This window comes from Lipotes vexillifer, unplaced genomic scaffold (genome assembly GCF_000442215.2).
Source record: "Lipotes vexillifer unplaced genomic scaffold, Lipotes_vexillifer_v1.1 scaffold259, whole genome shotgun sequence".
In the NCBI taxonomy this organism is placed as follows: domain Eukaryota; kingdom Metazoa; phylum Chordata; class Mammalia; order Artiodactyla; family Lipotidae; genus Lipotes; species Lipotes vexillifer.
The window spans coordinates 177,919-196,841 of NW_006797031.1; the positions used below are offsets into that span (position 1 = coordinate 177,919).

Consider the following 18,923-nt stretch of genomic DNA (forward strand, 5'->3'; position numbering starts at 1 on the left):
GCAATTAATAGAATTTATTACTATGTTGACTGGGTTCATTCCAAAGTGAAGGCAACAAAGTCTTGGATTAAAACCCAGTCCCCAAGTCTTACTAGTTCCCTTTCAATTTCTATAGAACTCAACATTTAAGTCTATAACTCAAAATCCTCCTTTTAACCTTTATATCTGCCAGTTCATCCCATTTTTCTTTGTGTGTATCAATTTTTCCATAATAACCTTTACACTAAATAGTTTTCCTTTTAGAGTTTCTCTAATTTTTTTTCATGCATTCAAAAATGACCTTCCTAAAAAAAAAAAAAAATGACCTTCCTGATTTCACATCACCACAGATTTTCCATGTAAAACTAGGTAATTAGGGAATGAATAATTTTGATAAAGAAAAACATTAAAATATTTAAAAGTTATTAAACTCATGGTCACCAAATTTCTTCCCTTTTTCTCCTGGTTTTACTTGATTTATTAATATATTATAAACCCACTGAGTAGAAATGACAGTTTTTTTTTCTCTAGTGTAATAGTGATAATAGTCCATAAAGGTTAAAAAAAATAAAATCATATGATTTTAACTTACTAAGGGCTGGGTGGCTGTCTATAATCTGTATTGGAATGGTATGCACATTTCCCAGCAGAATCCGATGAACATTTCCTTCCAGATTCTCTGTATCCTCAACATCTCCAACTTCCACCAGCTGATCCACTGCAACCAGATTTTGATCGGGTCCTGGAAGGTTACCCATGGTAGAGGAAATACTATTGTTTTGGGTTAGGCATGTATCTGTTTGAAGGCAATGAGTTTGACCAAGCAGTAGAGAATTATTATTCATTACAGCACTTCCTACTGAATCCAGAAGTCTTGAAGGACTGGAGGAGGGGTGATTATTTACTGATATCAGAGCTGGTGATCCATCAGAAGATGTGAATCTTGGTTGCAACTGCAAACCCTTTTGAACCGAAAAGAGTTACATCAAAATGTTTGAATTTACTATGTATGTTTTTCTTATCAAATATATTACTCTTTTGACACAAAATTGGAATAAAAGCTAAGAGTATAGTTAATAACAAATATTAAGGAGGACAGAAACAAGAACCAAATGAAAATTAGTACAACTAATTTTATCGCATGCATAGTCAATTCAAACTTTTCCAAAACATATTGTTTGAATTATCATCTTAAATCAAGACACAAAAAAGTCAGAAAATTAATGATGAAAACATCTTTGATCATCTTTATAATTCTATAACAATTCTGTTAAATCCCTAATAAAAGAGGGAAGATTGAGGAAGAACGATAAGGGCCCCAAATTTGGCTATTACACTGGATACTTACCTGTAGTTGTGTGAATATTTTTGGCTGAAATGAAGAAAGTGAGGAGAGCAAGTGCGCTGGCTCTGGACACAAAGAACCCCTTGTCTGATTTGTTTCCACTTTGCTGGAAATTGCTTCTCCTTGTGAATTTCCTAAATTATATAAAAAATAAACTATTAAAACAAAGTAATTTTTATGGCTTCTAGGATATACTTTATTACAATCCTTACTATCAGAAATGGAATAGGAAATAAGGTCAAAGGTTTGAAATGGACTTTAAGAAGTTATCTAGTCTACTACTTCCAGAACCTGGTAGATCATCAGAATCACTAAACTTTAAAAAATAAGTTCCTAGATTCAATCTCCAGTAATTTTAATTCAGTATATCTAGGAAGGGATGTAAGAAGCTATTTTTTTCCTTAAAAGATTCTATACGTGTAGTTCTAATCTAGTCCATTTTTTTCATGCTATAATGCTGGACCTAAGCTTCTCCAGATGTGGAACACCTATTGAATATCTCAGTTACAAAGACCAAACTTAACTCATCTTTGATAACCCTAGTGCCTAGGACAATGCCTGGCATAAATTAGGTCTTCAATAATAATAATAATAAATTTCTTTCAATAACTCATTTTTGAATAAATAAAGAAGAGTAAAAATTTTTCTTTTCTAAATATCTCAATTTTTAACGTAATTGCCCTTCAGGAATTTGAGTCCTTCTCATGTAATTCTTATATGTTAACCCAAATATATTCATCTCTTTAAGGTAATCAAAAACCAATTAAAACCAATCATCAACAACTACTTATTGCTCCCATACTGCATAACACACCCGTGTAATGGAGTAATTTTAAAAAATGGTCCTGGTGTCAGACAAGGATGGACTTAAGTGCTGGCTTTTCTCTGTAGCCTTCAACATTCTATTTAACTCAGTTTCTAAATTTCAGTTTCCTCATGAGTAAAATCAGGATAATAGGAGAATTTTCCTCAAGGATTAACAGTGCTCTCACTTTTCTTGGCTGCTTCATTTCTAACTGTCCCACCTCACTATGCTACAGTTACCTGCTACTATGATTATACCTGGGACTATTATTCCACATGTAAAATCTCTAATTCAAACATCCCATTCTCTGATCACAACCTCTATTCTTCCAGGGATTTTGCTCAGGTACTCTACTACAATTCTGCTTCAACTTCATGTGAACCTCCAGTTAACTAATTCCTCAGTTTTCTTCAGATCCATCACTGTCTTCCTTAACAAAATTCTCTCCCCATCCAGCTTAGAGTCCTGGGCTTATAATTTTAGTCACTCTCTTGCAAATACCTTAAACTCCCTTTCCCCTCTGTCCTTTGGTCATAACGCCCTGGTAAAATCCTAATTCTGGATGAAAATGGCTTCCAGGGCCTATACATGTAAAGCTGAATGTCACTGAAGAAGAAATTCGCTGTCACTACTAATACCAATTCATGATCATCAGCCTCAATAGGACCTTCATGTATATGACAATCTTATAATGTTTCTCTCACTCTATATCAGGGATGATATTAAATCTCCATTTTCCTCAAATCTTGGTCACCCTTCCTGTGATCTTTTCTCATTCTTAACACTTACTTAAAGAGAAAAGAGAAGCTATCAGATAGAAATGTACTCAACTTCCCATCACCAAACCTATCAAGTACCTGCATCTTCATCTATCTCTTCAGGTCTCTCCTGTCCTAACATACCTTCCCTCAACCCCATACCCACTTCATAGAAAACTTTTTGAAGTGGTCCACACTGTCTCTGCTTCTTTATTCATCTCCCATTCACTCTTCAGCCACGCCAATATGGGTTTCTTCCAATCCACCTCATTGAAATGCTTGGTACTCACGCTTTTCCAAACTTGATGACAGGATCTTTTTCTCTCCCCTGCTACCAATACCCAACTCTTATGCCAGGATTGCTGAGCTCAGTAAATGCCACTGTCAGTCAGTTGCTCATGGAAGAAACTCAGGAGTCATCCCAGATCATTCCCACTCTTTTACCTCCTACACTTATTCAATCAATAACCAAGGCCTTTAAATTCAATTTTTTAAATAACTCTTAAATCTGCCTAATTCTAGTATAAATGTCACCAACTGTAATCTATACCACTATCACCTTTCACTTGGACTGCTGAAAGGGCCTCCTAAATCTGTTTTGTTTAACCAGTTTTATCTCTAAGCATTGTCTATACTTTACACTAGCTTTCTTAAGTTCCTTGGACACAGCAAGCACTTTCTTGCTCAGCCTTCAAACATGCTATTCCTTTGACTGGCAAATTCCTATTCATTCTTCAGTTCTCAGTCTAGAGAGTAGGGAAGGGACACTTGAGAAAGTAACTTTTAAACTAAGCTGCATGTCTCTATCACCATTCCCATACAATTTGGCACAATTCTCTCATGGCACAATTCATAAGAGTAATTCATTAGAATATACTGTAGTGCCTTTTACTCTTGCTAAACTTTAAATTCAATGGAGCAAGAAACTTACTTTTTTCTTAGGCTCAGCATTTATCACACTGAGTTATTATACACAGAACAAATGAATAATTCTAAAGACTTTGTGAATTATTATTACTTTTTGTTGTTGTTGCCTGAGGTACACAATTCCTTGTTGACAATTACCTCTGGTGATGGTCAATTTTATGTGTCAACTTGACTGGACCTAGATGCCTAGATAACTGGCAAAACATTATTTCTGGCTGTGTTTGTGAGATTAGCGTGTTTTTTTTAGGTATGTTTTTCTTTTTTTTTTTTTAACATCTTTATTGGGGTATAATTACTTTACAATGGTTAGTATCTGCTTTATAACAAAGTGAATCAGTTATACATATACATATGTTCCCATATCTCTTCCCTCTTGCATCTCCCTCCCTCGTACCCTCCCTATCCCACCCCTCTAGGTGGTCACAAAGCACCGAGCTGATCTCCCTGTGCCATGAGGCTGCTTCCCACTAGCTATCTACCTTACGTTTGTTAGTGTATATATGCCCATGTCTCTCTCTCGCCCTATCACAGCTCACCCTTCCCCCTCCCAATATCCTCAAGTCCGTTCTCCAGTAGGTCTGTGTCTTTATACCTGTCTTACCCCTAGGTTCTTCATGACATTTTTTTTTCCTTGAATTCCATATATATGTGTTAGCATATGGTATTTGTCGTTCTCTTTCTGACTTACTTCACTTTGTATGACAGACTCTAGGTCCATCCACCTCACTACAAATAACTCAATTTTGTTTCTTTTTATAGCTGAGCAATATTCCATTGTATATATGTGCCACATCTTCTTTACCCATTCTTCCGATGATGGGCACTTAGGTTGTTTCCATCTCCTGGCTATTGTAAACAGAGCTGCAATGAACATTTTGGTACATGACTCTTTGAATTATGGTTTTCTCAGGGTATATGCCCAGTAGTGGGATTGCTGGGTCCTATGGTAGTTCTATTTGTAGTTTTTTAAGGAACCTCCATACTGTTCTCCATAGTGGCTGAACCAGTTCACATTCCCACCAGCAGTGCAAGAGTGTTCCCTTTTCTCCACACCCTCTCCAGCATTTACTGTTTCGAGATTTTTTGATGATGGCCATTCTGACCGGTGTGAGATGATATCTCATTGTAGTTTTGATTTGCATTTCTCTAATGATTAATGATGTTGAGCATTCTTTCAAGTGTTTGTTGGCAGTCTGTATATCTTCTTTGGAGAAATGTCTATTTAGGTCTTCTGCCCATTTTTGGATTGCGTTGTTTGTTTTTTTGCTATTGAGCTGCAATGAGCTGCTTGTAAATTTTGGAGATTAATCCTTTGTCAGTTGATTCATTTGCAAATATCTTCTCGCATTCTGAGGGTGGTATTTTGGTCTTATGGTTTCCTGTGCTGTGCAAAAGCTTTTAAGTTTCATTAGGTCCCATTTGTTTATTTTTGTTTTTATTTCCATTTCTCTAGGAGGTGGGTCAAAAAGGATCTTGCTGTGATTTATGTCAAAGAGTGTTCTGCCTATGTTTTCCTCTAAGAGTTTGATAGTTTCTGGCCTTACCTTTAGGTCTTTAATCCATTTTGAGCTCAGTTTTGTGTATGGTGTAGGGAGTGATCTAATCTCATACTTTTACATGTACCTGTCCAGTTTTCCCAAGCACCACTTATTGAAGAGGCTGTCCTTTCTCCACTGTATATTCCTGCCACCTTTATCAAAGATAAGGTGACCATATGTGCATGGGTTTATCTCTGGGCTTTCTATCCTATTCCATTGATCTATCTTTCTGTTTTTGTGCCAGTACCATACTGTCTTGATTACTGTAGCTTTGTAGTATAGTCTGAAGTCAGGCAGCCTGATTCCTCCAGCTCCATTTTTTGTTCTCAAGATTGCTTTGGCTATTCGGGGTCTTTTGTGTTTCCATACAAATTGTGAAATTTTTTGTTCTAGTTCTGTGAAAAATGCCAGTGGTAGTTTGATAGGGATTGCATTGAATCTATAGATTGCTTTGGGTAGTAGAGTCATTTTCACAATGTTGATTCTTCCAATCCAAGAACATGGTATATCTCTCCATCTGTTTGTATCATCTTTAATTTCTTTCATCAGTGTCTTATAATTTTCTGCATACAGGTCTTTTGTCTCCTTAGGTAGGTTTATTCCTAGATATTTTATTCTTTTTGTTGCAATGGTAAATGGGAGTGTTTTCTTGATTTCACTTTCAGATTTTTCATCATTAGTGTATAGAAATGCCAGAGATTTCTGTGCATTAATTTTGCATCCTGCTACTTTACCACATTCATTGATTAGCTCTAGTAGATTTCTGGTAGCATCTTTAGGATTCTCTATGTATAGTATCATGTCATCTGCAAACAGTGACAGCTTTACTTCTTCTTTTCCGATTTGGATTCCTTTTATTTCCTTTTCTTCTCTGATTGCTGTGGCTAAAACTTCCAAAACTATGTTGAATAAGAGTGGTGAGAGTGGGCAACCTTGTCTTGTTCCTGACCTTAGTGGAAATGCTTTCAGTTTTTCGCCATTGAGGATGATGTTGGCTGTGGGCTTGTCATATACGGCCTTTATTATATTGAGGAAAGTTCCCTCTACACCTACTTTCTGCAGGGTTTTTATCATAAATGGGTGTTGAATTTTGTCAAAAGCTTTCTCTGCATCTATTGAGATGATCATATGGTTTTTCTCCTTCAATTTGTTAATATGGTTAATCACATTGATAGATTTGCGTATATTGAAGAATCCTTGCATTCCTGGAATAAACCCCACTTGATCATGGTGTATGATCCTTTTAATGTGCTGTTGGATTCTGTTTGCTAGTATTTTGTTGAGGATTTTTGCATCTATGTTCATCAGTGATATTGGCCTGTAGTTTTCTTTCTTTGTGACATCCTTGTCTGGTTTTGGTATCAAGGTGATGGTGGCCTCGTAGAATGAGTTTGGGAGTGTTCCTCCCTCTGCTATATTTTGGAAGAGTTTGAGAAGGATAGGTGTTAGCTCTTCTCTAAATGTTTGATAGAATTCGCCTGTGAAGCCATCTGGTCCTGGGCTTTTGTTTGTTGGAAGATTTTTAATCACAGTTTCAATTTCAGTGTTTGTGATTGGTCTGTTCATATTTTCTATTTCTTCCTGATTCAGTCTTGGCAGTTTGTGCATTTCTAAGAATTTGTCCATTTCTTCCAGATTGTCCATTTTATTGGCATAGAGTTGCTTGTAGTAATCCCTCATGATCTTTTGTATTTCTGCAGTGTCAGTTGTTACTTCTCCTTTTTCATTTCTGATTCTATTGATTTGAGTCTTCTCCCTTTTTTTCTTGATGAGTCTGGCTAATGGTTTATCAATTTTGTTTATCTTCTCACAGAACCAGCTTTTAGTTTTATTGATCTTTGCTACTGTTTCCTTCATTACTTTTTCATTTATTTCTGATCTGATCATTATGATTTCTTTCTTTCTGCTAGCTTTGGGGTTTTTTTGTTCTTCTTTCTCTAATTGCTTGAGGTCCAAGGTTAGGTTGTTTATTGGAGATGTTTCCTGCTTCTTAAGGTGGGCTTGTATTGCTATAAACTTCCCTCTTAGAACTGCTTTTGCTGCATCCCATAGGTTTTGGGTCATTGTGTCTCCACTGTCATTTGTTTCTAGGTATTTTTTAATTTCCTCTTTGATTTCTTCAGTGATCACTTCATTATTAAGTAGTGTATTGTTTAGCCTCCATGTGTCTGTATTTTTTACAGATCTTTTCTTGTAATTCATATCTAGTCTCATGGCGCTGTGGTCGGAAAAGATACTTGATACAATTTCAATTTTCTTAAATTTACCAAGGCTTGATTTGTGACCCAAGATATGACCTATCCTGGAGAATGTTCCATGAGCAATTGAGAAAAATGTGTATTCTGCTGTTTTTGGATGGAATGTCTTATAAATATCAATTAAGTCCATCTTGTTTAATGTATCATTTAAAGCTTGTGTTTCCTTATTTATTTTAATTTTGGATGATCTGTCCATTGGTGAAAGTGGGGTGTTGAAGTCCTCTACTATGCATGTGTTACTGTTGATATCCCCTTTTACGGCTGTTAGTTTTTGCCTTATGTATTGAGGTGCTCCTATGTTGGGTGCATAAATATTTACAATTGTTATATCGTCTTCCTGGATCGATCTCTTGATCATTATGTAGTGTCCTTTTTTGTCTCTTCTAATAGTCTTTATTTTAAAGTCTATTTTGTCTGATATGAGAATTGCTACTCCAGCTTTCTTTTGGTTTCCATTTGCATGGAATATCTTTTTCCATCCCCTTACTTTCAGTCTGTATGTGTCTCTAGGTCTGAAGTGGGTCTCTTGTAGACAGCATATATATGGGTCTTGTTTTTGTATCCATTCAGCCAATCTGTGTCTTTTGGTGGGAGCATTTAGTCCATTTACATTTAAGGTAATTATCGATATGTATGTTCCTATTCCCATTTTCTAAATTGTTTTGGGTTCGTTATTATAGGACTTTTCCTTCTCTTGTGTTTTTGTCTAGAGAAGTTCCTTTAGCATTTGTTGTAAAGCTGGTTTGGTGGTGCTGAACTCTCTCAGCTTTTGCTTGTCTGTAAAGGTTTTAATTTCTCCATCAAATCTGAATGAGATACTTGCTGGGTAGAGTAATCTTGGTTGCAGGTTTTTTTCCTTCATCACTTTCAGTATGTCCTACCACTCCCTTCTGGTTTGCAGAGTTTCTGCTGAAAGATCAGCTGTTAACCTTATGGGGATTCCCTTGTGTGTTATTTGTTGTTATTCCCTTGCTGTTTTTTGGGGTTTTTTTCCGATACATGGGCCTCTCACTGTTGTGGCCTCTCCCGTTGTGGCGCACAGGCTCCGGACGCGCAGGCTCAGCGGCCATGGATCACGGGCCCTACCGCTCCGCGGCATGTGGGATCTTCCCGGACCGGGGCATGAACCCGTGTTCCCTGCATTGGCAGGCGGACTCTCAACCACTGCGCCACCAGGGAAGCCCCCCCTCCGCTTGCTGCTTTTAATATGCTTTCTTTGTATTTAATTTTTGACAGTTTGATTAATATGTGTCTTGGCGTATTTCTCCTTGGATTTATCCTGTATAGGACTCTCTGTGCTTCCCGGACATGATTAACTATTTCCTTTCCCATATTATGGAAGTTTTCAACTATAATCTCTTCAAATATTTTCTCAGTTCCTTTGTTTTTCTCTTCTTGTGGAACCCCTATAATTCGAATGTTGGTGTGTTTAATGTTGTCCCAGTGGTCTCTGAGACTGTCCTCAGTTCTTTTCATTCTTTTTTCTTTATTCTGCTCTGCAGTATTTATTTCCACTATTTTATCTTTCAGATCACTTATCCGTTCTTCTGCCTCAGTTATTCTGCCATTGATCCCATCTAGAGTATTTTAAATTTAATTTATTGTGTTGTTCATGGTTGTTTGTTTCATCTTTAGTTCTTCTAGGTCCTTGTTAAATGTTTCTTGCATTTTGTCTATTCTATTTCCAAGATTTTGGATCATCTTTACTATCATTATTCTGAATTCTTTTTCAGGGAGACTCCCTATTTCCTCTTCATTTGTTAGGTCTGGTGCATTTTTATCTTGCTCCTTCATCTGCTGTGTTTTTCTGTCTTCTCGTTTTTCTTATCTTACTGTGTTTGGGGTCGCCTTTTTGCAGGCTGCAGGTTCGTAGTTCCTGTTGTTTTTGATGTCTGTCTCCAGTGGCTAAGGTTGGTTCATTGGGTTGTGTAGGCTTCCTGGTGGAGGGGACTAGTGCCTGTGTTGTGGTGGATGAGGCTGAATCTTACCTCTCTAGTGGGCAGGTCCACGTCTGGTGGTGTGTTTTGGGGTGTCTGTGGACTTATTATGATTTTAGGCAGCCTCTCTGCTAATGGGTGGGGTTGTGTTCCTGTCTTGCTAGTTGTTTGGCATAGGGGGTCCAGCACTGTAGCTTGCTGGTCGTTGAGTGAAGCTGGGTGCTGGTGTTAAGATGGAGGTCTCTGGGAGATTATCACCGTTTGATATTATGTGGAGCTGGGAGGTCTCTTGTTGACCAGTGTCCTGAAGTTGGCTCTCCCACCTCAGAGGCAGAGTCCTGACTCCTGGCTGGAGCAGTAAGAGCCTTTCATCCACACGGCTCAGAATAAAAGGGAGAGAAAGTAAAGAGAATTAGTAGAAGTAGGAAGAAAGAAAGAAAGAAAGGAGGGAAGGAGGGAAGGAAGGAAGGAAGGAGGGAAGGAAGAAAGAAAGAAAGAAGAAAAGGAAAGAAGGCAAGAAGGAAAGGAGGGAGCGAGGGAGGGAGGAAGGAAGGAAGGAGGAGGGAAGGAAGGAAAAAAGACAGAAAGAAGATACAGTAAAATAAAGTATAATAAAGTTATTGAATTAAAAAATAATTATTTAGAAAAAAAAAAGGGACGGATAGAACCTTAGGACAAATGGTGGAAGCAAAGCTATACAGACAAAATCTTACGCAGAAGCATACACATACACCCTCACAAAAAGAGGTAAAGGGGAAAAAATCATATATCTTGCTCTCAAAGTCCACCTCCTCAATTTGGGATGATTCGTTGTCTAAAGGAGGGAAGGAAGGAAGGAAAGATAGAAAGAAGGTAAAGTATTACCTCCTCAATTTGGGATGATTCGTTGTCTAAAGGAGGGAAGGAAGGAAGGAAAGAAAGAAAGAAAGAAAGAAGGTAAAGTATAATAGAATTATTAAAATTAAAATTAATTATTAAGAAAAATAATTAAAAATTAAAAAAACAATGGACAGATAGAACCCTAGGACAAATGGTGCAAGCAAAGCTATACAGACAAGATCTCACACAGAAGCATACACATAAACGTTCACAAAAAGAGAAAAAGGGGGAAAAAATCAGATCTTGCTCTCCAAGTCCACCTCCTTAATTTGGGATGATTCGCTGTTTATTCATGTATTCCACAGATGCAGGGTACATCAAGTTGCTTGTGGAGCTTTAATCCACTGTTTCTGAGGCTGCTGGGAGAGATTTCCCTTTCTCTTCTTTGTTCTCACAGCTCCCAGGGGCTCAGCTTTGGATTTGGCCCTGCCTCTGCATGTAGGTCGCTGGAGGGCGTCTGTTTTTTGCTCAGACAGGACGGGGTTAAAGGAGCTGCTGACTCGGGGGCTCTGGTGCACTCAGGCCGGGGGAAGGGAGGGGCACGGCGTGCGGGGCGGGCCTGCGGCGGCAGAGGCCAGCATGACGTTGCACCAGCCTGAGGCCCGCCGTGCGTCCTCCCTGGGAAGCTGTCCCTGGGTCCCGGGAACCCGGCAGTGGCAGGCCGCACAGGCTCCCCGGAAGAGGGGCTTGGATACTGACCTGTGCTCGCACACAGGCCCCCCCGGTGGCGGCAGCAGCAGCCCCAGCGTCTCCTTCCCGTCTCTGGGGTCCACGCTTCCAGCCGCGGCCCCCTGCCCCCCCTGGCTCGCGCCCGTCTCTGAGGTCCGTGCTTCTAGCTGCAGCTTGTGCCCGTTTATTATTTTTTTTATGTTACTGGTGAAGGTACTATGACTTAAATTAATTACATATTAAATGTTAAAAAAATGGAACTGAGGAGGGAATTCCTTATTTATATTAAAAGGTAAGTTACAAAAAATTCTTTTTTTTAACACCTTTATTGGAGTATAATTGCTTTACAATGGTGTGTTACTTTCTGCTTTATAACAAAGTGAATCAGTTATACATATACATATGTTCCCATACCCCTTCCCTCTTGCATCTCCCTCCCTCATGCCCTCCCTATCCCACCCCTGAAGGTCGTCACAAAGCACCGAGCTGATCTCCCTGTGCTATGCAGCTGCTTCCCACTAGCTATCTATTTTACGTTTAGTGTATATATGTCCATGTCACTCTCTCACTTTGTCACAACTTACCCTTCCCCCTTCCCATATCCTCAAGTCCATTCTCTAGTAGGTCTGTGTCTTTATTCCCATCTTACCCCTAGGTTTTTCATGACTTTTTTTTTTTCTTAGATTCCATATATATGTGTTAGCATATGGTGTTTGTCTTTCTCTTTCTGACTTACTTCACTCTGTATGACAGACTCTAGGTCCATCCACCTCACTACAAATAACTCAATTTTGTTTCTTTTTATGGCTGAGTAGTATTCCATTGTATATATGTGCCACATCTTCTTTATCCATTCATGCGACAATGGACATTTAGGTTGCTTCCGTCTCCTGGCTACTGTAAATAGAGCTGCAATGAACATTTTGGTACATGACTCTTTTTGAATTATGGTTTTCTCAGGGTATATGCCCAGTAGTGGGATTGCTGGGTCCTATGGTAGTTCTATTTGTAGTTTTTTAAGGAACCTCCATACTGTTCTCCATAGTGGCTGAACCAATTCACATTCCCACCAGCAGTGCAAGAGTGTTCCCTTTTCTCCACACCCTCTCCAGCATTTATTGTTTCTAGATTTTTTGATGATGGCCATTCTGACTGGTGTGAGATGATATCTCATTGTAGTTTTGATTTGCATTTCTCTAATGATTAATGATGTTGAGCATTCTTTCATGTGTTTGTTGGCAGTCTGTATATCTTCTTTGGAGAAATGTCTATTTAGGTCTTCTGCCCATTTTTGGATTGGGTTGTTTATTTTTTTGTTATTGAGCTGCATGAGCTGCCTGTAAATTTTAGAGATTAATCCTTTGTCAGTTGATTCATTTGCAAATATTTTCTCCCATTCTGAGGGCTGTCTTTTGGTCTTGTTTATGGTTTCCTTTGCTGTGCAAAAGCTTTGAAGTTTCATTAGGTCCCATTTGTTTATTTTTGTTTTTATCTCCATTACTCTAGGAGATGGGTCAAGAAGGATCTTGCTGTGATTTATGTCATAGAGTGTTCTGCCTATGTTTTCCTCTAAGAGTTTGATAGTTTCTGGCCTTACATTTAGGTCTTTAATCCATTTGGAGTTTATTTTTGTGTATGGGCTTAGGGAGTGTTCTAATCTCATACTTTTACATATACCTGTCCAGTTTTCCCAGCACCACTTATTGAAGAGCCTGCCCTTTCTCCACTGTACATTCCTGCCTCCTTTATCAAAGATAAGGTGACCATATGTGCGTGGGTTTATCTCTGGGCTTTCTATCCTGTTCCATTAATCTCTATTTCTGTTTTTGTGCCAGTACCATACTGTCTTCATTACTGTAGCTTTGTAGTATAGTCTGAAGTCAGGGAGCCTGATTCCTCCAGCTCCATTTTTCGTTCTCAAAATTGCTTTGGCTATTTGGGGTCTTTTGTGTTTCTACACAAATTGTGAAATTTTTTGTTCTATTTCTGTGAAAAATGCCAGTGGTTGTTTGATAGGGATTGCATTGAATCTGTAGATTGCTTTGGGTAGTAGAGTCATTTTCACAATGTTGATTCTTCCAATCCAAGAACATGGTATATCTCTCCATCTGTTTGTAACATCTTTAATTTCTTTCATCAGTGTCTCATAATTTTCTGCATACAGGTCTTTTGTCTCCTTAGGTAGGTTTATTCCTAGATATTTTATTCTTTTTGTTGCAATGGTAAATGGGAGTGTTTTCTTAATTTCACTTTCAGATTTTTCATCATTAGTGTATAGGAGTGCCAGAGATTTCTGTGCATTAATTTTGTATCCTGCTACTTTACCAAATTCATCGATTCGCTCTAGTAGTTTTCTGGTAGCATCTTTAGGATTCTCTATGTATAGTATCATGTCATCTGCATTTTTGAGTTATTTTATAGGCAAAGTGACTCTTAAAGGTTAATAAGCCAAAGAATAAAAAAATATTGTACTGTATATAATTATTAATTTATTCTAAAGCATCTATTTAAGTGTTAACTTTTTAGAAGCCATTATGCTAAGAACTAGGTATATTAATTTGAATAAAATATGATTCTCAAATCATAATGAAAGATACATATGCATAAACAAAGGATACCATGTTAAATGCAGAGAGAAATACAAAAGAGTGAATATCCATCTTTACATAGGGGGTGAAGTTAAGAGAGCATTTAAAGCCAAAGAGATTGCTATGTGAGTAATGAGAGGAGTTCGCCATACAGAAGAGGAGAAAAGACATTTCTAGAAGAGACATTTCTAGACAAAGACATTTCTAGAAGAGAGAACAAAAGGGTTGAAATAAGCGTGGAGTATTGAGAGAGCAAAGGAGTAAGAACATATGAGAAAAAACAAACCATACCAAAAAAACCATACCAAAAAAAAGGAAAGCTGATTATATAGGAGGAAATTTAAATAGCTGGAAGTATTTTGATAACTCCTAACATGGTTGCTCTTGCCTCTTTGGGACATGGTTTCCTTATCCATAAATTAGACGAGATAAATTAGATAACATCTTAAATGTCTTCCAATTTTAATACTGTTTGATTTTATATCTTAAAAGTATTCAAGATAACCTACCTTCTGCAAGTGTAACTGTCACAGTCTCTCTGAGAATATTCCCACTATCTGTAGTCCATTGAAGCTGAAATGGGAACATTTACTTCAGTAAAAAGAACAAAGCATTTATTTTGAAAACTATTTTAAAACAGCAATGCAACTGTCATATCTTATTCAGTCATAGTATAAATGTGCTTTATTCTGTAACTACTCTATTTGTTCACATTCTCAAAGTATTAAGTATATTTAACTATGCAAATAAATTAGCTTCCTAAGGTCAGATAGCAAGAATTTGGATAGCAAGTGTAGATGGCAAAGACTACTGCTAACCAAATCTGTTTTAGTTCCTGAACTTTGGATAGTGAATAACTAAGAGTTTTGGACAGAAAAGAATAGTAGCTCTCCCTTAAAAAAATCTCAATCTATTCAGTTACTGAATTTAGAGAGTAAAAATGTATAGAGAAAAGAATACTGCTACTTGAGATTTTAATGCCAAAATCACTGCTTGTTTTACAATTAGCAGCTCCTGGGTAACTACATTAATCTCTTCAGATCAGGCAAAATTTTCATAGAAATGGCCACTTTTCTGGAGAAAGCTACAGTATCACAGTGTGAGGTAAACTTTATATCCATAGACGGCATATAGAACCAACATCGTCACTTTGTGTATTCAACTCTGAACTATTCTATTTAAACTTGCTTCTATTGAAATTTTAAAAAGAGGTGGAGATATACACAGTATGTACTCAATAAATATCTGTTAAATGAATAAGATATACTTTTTACAGAGATAATATGTGTTGATTTTTAAGTGAAGATTACTATTGTTATTATAGTCAGAGTTGGAAATTCGCTGATATTTCTTCTTGTGAGAGTAATAAAAAATATTTTAATCAAATCATTATCTGAGAGTTCATAGTGTTCACATTTTGAGAAAAAGATACTACCGTTTTTCCTTACATCACAGTTACTTATATGGTCTAATAGCAATCATGCATCAGCTGAGAAAGATTGTTTTAATAAAATAAGGAATTACAGTTGTAACCATACCGTTGCTGGAATAATCTCTGAGTTATATACATTATCTCCATTTCTCAAGGATTTCTGTACCTCATGGATGTGATTTTTTATAGCATTTACAGTTGGAAAAAAGGATAAATTATGTCTTTCAGGTACCTCATCAGGTTTGAACAGTTCCCTTTCCACAAATTTTCTATGGAGAATATAAAATAGAATAAAAACATAAACAATCTAGCAATCAATTCAGATCAAATGACAAAGGTTCTCTTTTAGTATAAACTTCTAAGTATGATTTACAGCTTTATAAGTAATTTATATTTTTCCACTTTTTTCCCATACATTAAGTCATGGAATTCACGCAGATTAAAGAAATGTAATATTTTCATTGGTTAAACACCTATATATCTTAGAATGAGCTTTGATATTTTTATGAATTTAACAAAATCACTATTTTCAATTTAAATATGTTTTTGAATGCCAGGCACTGCACTGAACACTTCACATCTAGTATCTCCTTTAACCCACACTATAATCCTGTGAGGTAGGTATAATTATCATTCCCACTTTACAGATGAGAGAACTGAGGGCTACAGAAGTTAAGTATTACATTGGCCAAAAAGTTCGTTCGGGTTTTCATAAGCTGTTAGGGAAAAATCCGAATTAACTTTTTGGCCAACCCAATCATTTTCCCAAAGTTAAACACCTAGCTAGTAAGTAAGAGAGACTGGGCCTATACCAAAGTTATACATATAAACACCATGTTTCATTGCTTTCAAAAGTCATCAATTAATATATGAAATATGTCTGCTCAAATTTTACAAGTAGACAAATGAGAAGATAGAAATAAAAGGCAGCATTGCCATACTATGGTTATAAAAAATAAAGATATAAAAGAAATGATAAATTCAATATATATATTCTTTGTGCATTACATTCAGTAGACCACATTGAAGAGCTGTATTATACCTCTGTTTTTATAATATAGGTTTAGTAAAATAGTGGATGGCTTACCAAACTCTGGCTCTGTTCTAAGAATGCCCCAATGGAAATAAACATAAAATGTCTAAGAAAGCTGCTAAATAGAAAAGTCATGTATTAATTAGGAAATAATCCTGGGAAATACTCATTGTGTTGTTCAGATCAGACTACACAATAACCAGAAGGAATAAGGTCAGTTAAGTAGCAGAAATCATGCTGGAGAGCACAGGCTGTAGTCAGACCTAGATTTCAGTTCTGCCTGTATATCTTTAACCACCCTGAGTCCCCATTTCCTCATCTGCAGAACGAGGATAAATACACAAACTTCATGAGTCATAAGAATAAATGAGATCATACCTATAAGTGCTTAGCACAATAGCTGGCACATACATACTAAGTGCCACATAATAATTATTATTATATCCTAAGTATCAATAAAATTAGACCAGAGTACTATCTATAAAATTTCATTAAACAAAAAAACTATCCACATTCTTTTGTTGTAATAAAATTTAATTGCATTTCAAATAGGTTAAAACAAGTATCTTGGCCCACGTTTTAAAATCTTTTCTACAAATTTTTTTTCTGTAAAGGTATTTAGTACATAGTTCAATGTATATATCATTTAGAAATAGTCCAATTTGCCAAATATGAATATGGAATATCTCAAATGAGTAATTCGAATCATTACTTATGGCTTGCCAAGCATCTGCAGAAAAATGATCAGTTCATAAATAAGATTATTTTAATAAATTAATAAACTATATTCCTTATCTACTCTGATAGCCTATATCCTGGAACATGTCTATAATATTAAGTGCATTATTTAAACCAACAAACAGAAATGAAAAATGAAAAAGAACAATTTGTTTCTACTGTACCTTAGCTGTTTCCTTACTGCATACACTTGTTGTATTCCCTGTGATACTAATTCTTGAATTTTATGTGCTACTTGAGGATGTAGACGTGAGGGTAATGTACAGTTCTCATCTCTAACTGCAGTTTCCTCTTCTTCAAGAGAAGACATAGGAAAAGGGGAAGGTGATAAAGGGAGGCAGGGAGTCTCTAATTCGTGATACTGATGAGCTTGCTGAGTAGGTAACTGTACATACCACCTGACAAGAAAAAATACTTAAAATTATATTACTAGACAAAGGCAAGAATCAGGGCTTCCCTGGTGGTGTAGTGGTTGAGAATCTGCCTGCCAATGCAGGGGACATGGGTTCGAGCCCTGGTCTGGGAAGATCCCACATTGCCGCGGAGCAACTAAGCCCGTGAGCCACAACTACTCAGCCTGCGCATCTGGAGCCTGTGCTCCACAACAAGAGAGGCCGCGATAGTGAGAGGCCCACGCACCGCGATGAAGAGTGGCCTCCGCTTGCCACAACTAGAGAAAGCCCTCGCACAGAAACGAAGACCCAACATAGCCAAAAATAAATAAATTTTAAAAAATAAAAGCAACAATCATAGTTACTTACGTTAATACTCATCAGGAGAAGGAATCATCGTTTAAGAAAAATTATATGATTATATGATATTAAATAAATATAAATTTAAAATTTTTAAGTAAATTAAATAAAAATAAAATAAATATAAATAAAAGTTAAAATGTTCTGTCTTAAGTCTTCTAAGATAGGCTTTATACCCAATTGAATAAAAATCTTTATAAACCTTTATAGACTTTTACTATGTCCTTAAAGTTAAGGAGGGTGCAAGATTTAGGTATACATGAAAATGGTATTTAAAATTTCATATTAAGTAAATTTTACCTCAGAATAATGAGATTTTAAAATCATCTTTTGAATTGTGTATTTTCCCATTCTTCTACCATTTTGTTCCCAAATTACATCTTCTGTGTTGTACGTATAATCCTCCTAACCAAAGAGTGGATATAATTTAGTGCCTACGAAGATTGAGCTATGTGAGGGAATCTTCTCAGACAGGAACTCAACATACTGCCCCCATAGCACTCCAGCTCCTTTTGCCCCAATGAGCAAGAGAATCAACTAAAAGGTGAACACAGATTTCTTACAGCCATGCAGTAAAACAGATTCTAGGAAAATGAACTGATCTGATAGGATACAGTTTTAATAAATACCTTTATACAAAATGCTTGCACTGTCTGATATTGCATGAAACGGAGCCTACTTAAAAATTATACAAAATGTTCTCCAAACTGAAGAGTCTAATTATTGATTGTATTTATTTTTCATATATCTGAAACTTTTTCTAAAGATCACATTAAAAACTATATTCCATACACTTAACCCCCTTATAAATTCTTCACCTGGACCAGCACATAAAGGAAAGTAAGAAAGAAAGCTAATATTTCTTATTTAAAACCTGAAACATAAAAGATATAAAATGGAATTTTATATAGGGCTTAGAATTCATATCTGGCTGCCATAAGTAATCAAAGATGGGTTTAAAAAATATATGTAGGTGACTGCAAGTTCAGTTCCTAATAAGTATCTGAAAAAACATACTAAATATATAATAAAATGTGTTGCTAAATATGTATTTATCATTTGGGGAAAAAACTTCCACATGGTATAAAGAATTCTTTGGTTAAAATTATCCACATTTGGACGATAAACTCAATGGCTTATACAGTGGTAAATCATTTTAATACCTAGGGAGCAACTAATAAGACATCTATCTACCTTATAAAAACCATTTCTTAATGAAATAATTGGAAAACATAATATAATTTCTCTTATTACAGAATTCTTCCAAATGGAGGGAAGTAATTTG

General features: G+C 36.4%; 1 protein-coding gene across 3 annotated transcripts in view; it reads right to left on the reverse strand.

Moving 5' to 3' along the window:
* Window positions 1-18,923, reverse strand: part of CARF (calcium responsive transcription factor) — a 56,637-nt gene that overhangs the window by 1,844 nt on the left and 35,870 nt on the right. For all 3 annotated transcript variants that reach the window (XM_007469173.1, XM_007469174.1, XM_007469175.1), the window contains 5 exons: window positions 17,051-17,284; window positions 15,222-15,384; window positions 14,193-14,256; window positions 1,328-1,458; window positions 572-941 (listed from right to left, as the gene is read on the reverse strand). In XM_007469173.1, the coding sequence (XP_007469235.1) occupies window positions 572-941; window positions 1,328-1,458; window positions 14,193-14,256; window positions 15,222-15,384; window positions 17,051-17,284 (962 nt within the window). The remainder of the gene's footprint in view (window positions 1-571; window positions 942-1,327; window positions 1,459-14,192; window positions 14,257-15,221; window positions 15,385-17,050; window positions 17,285-18,923) is intronic.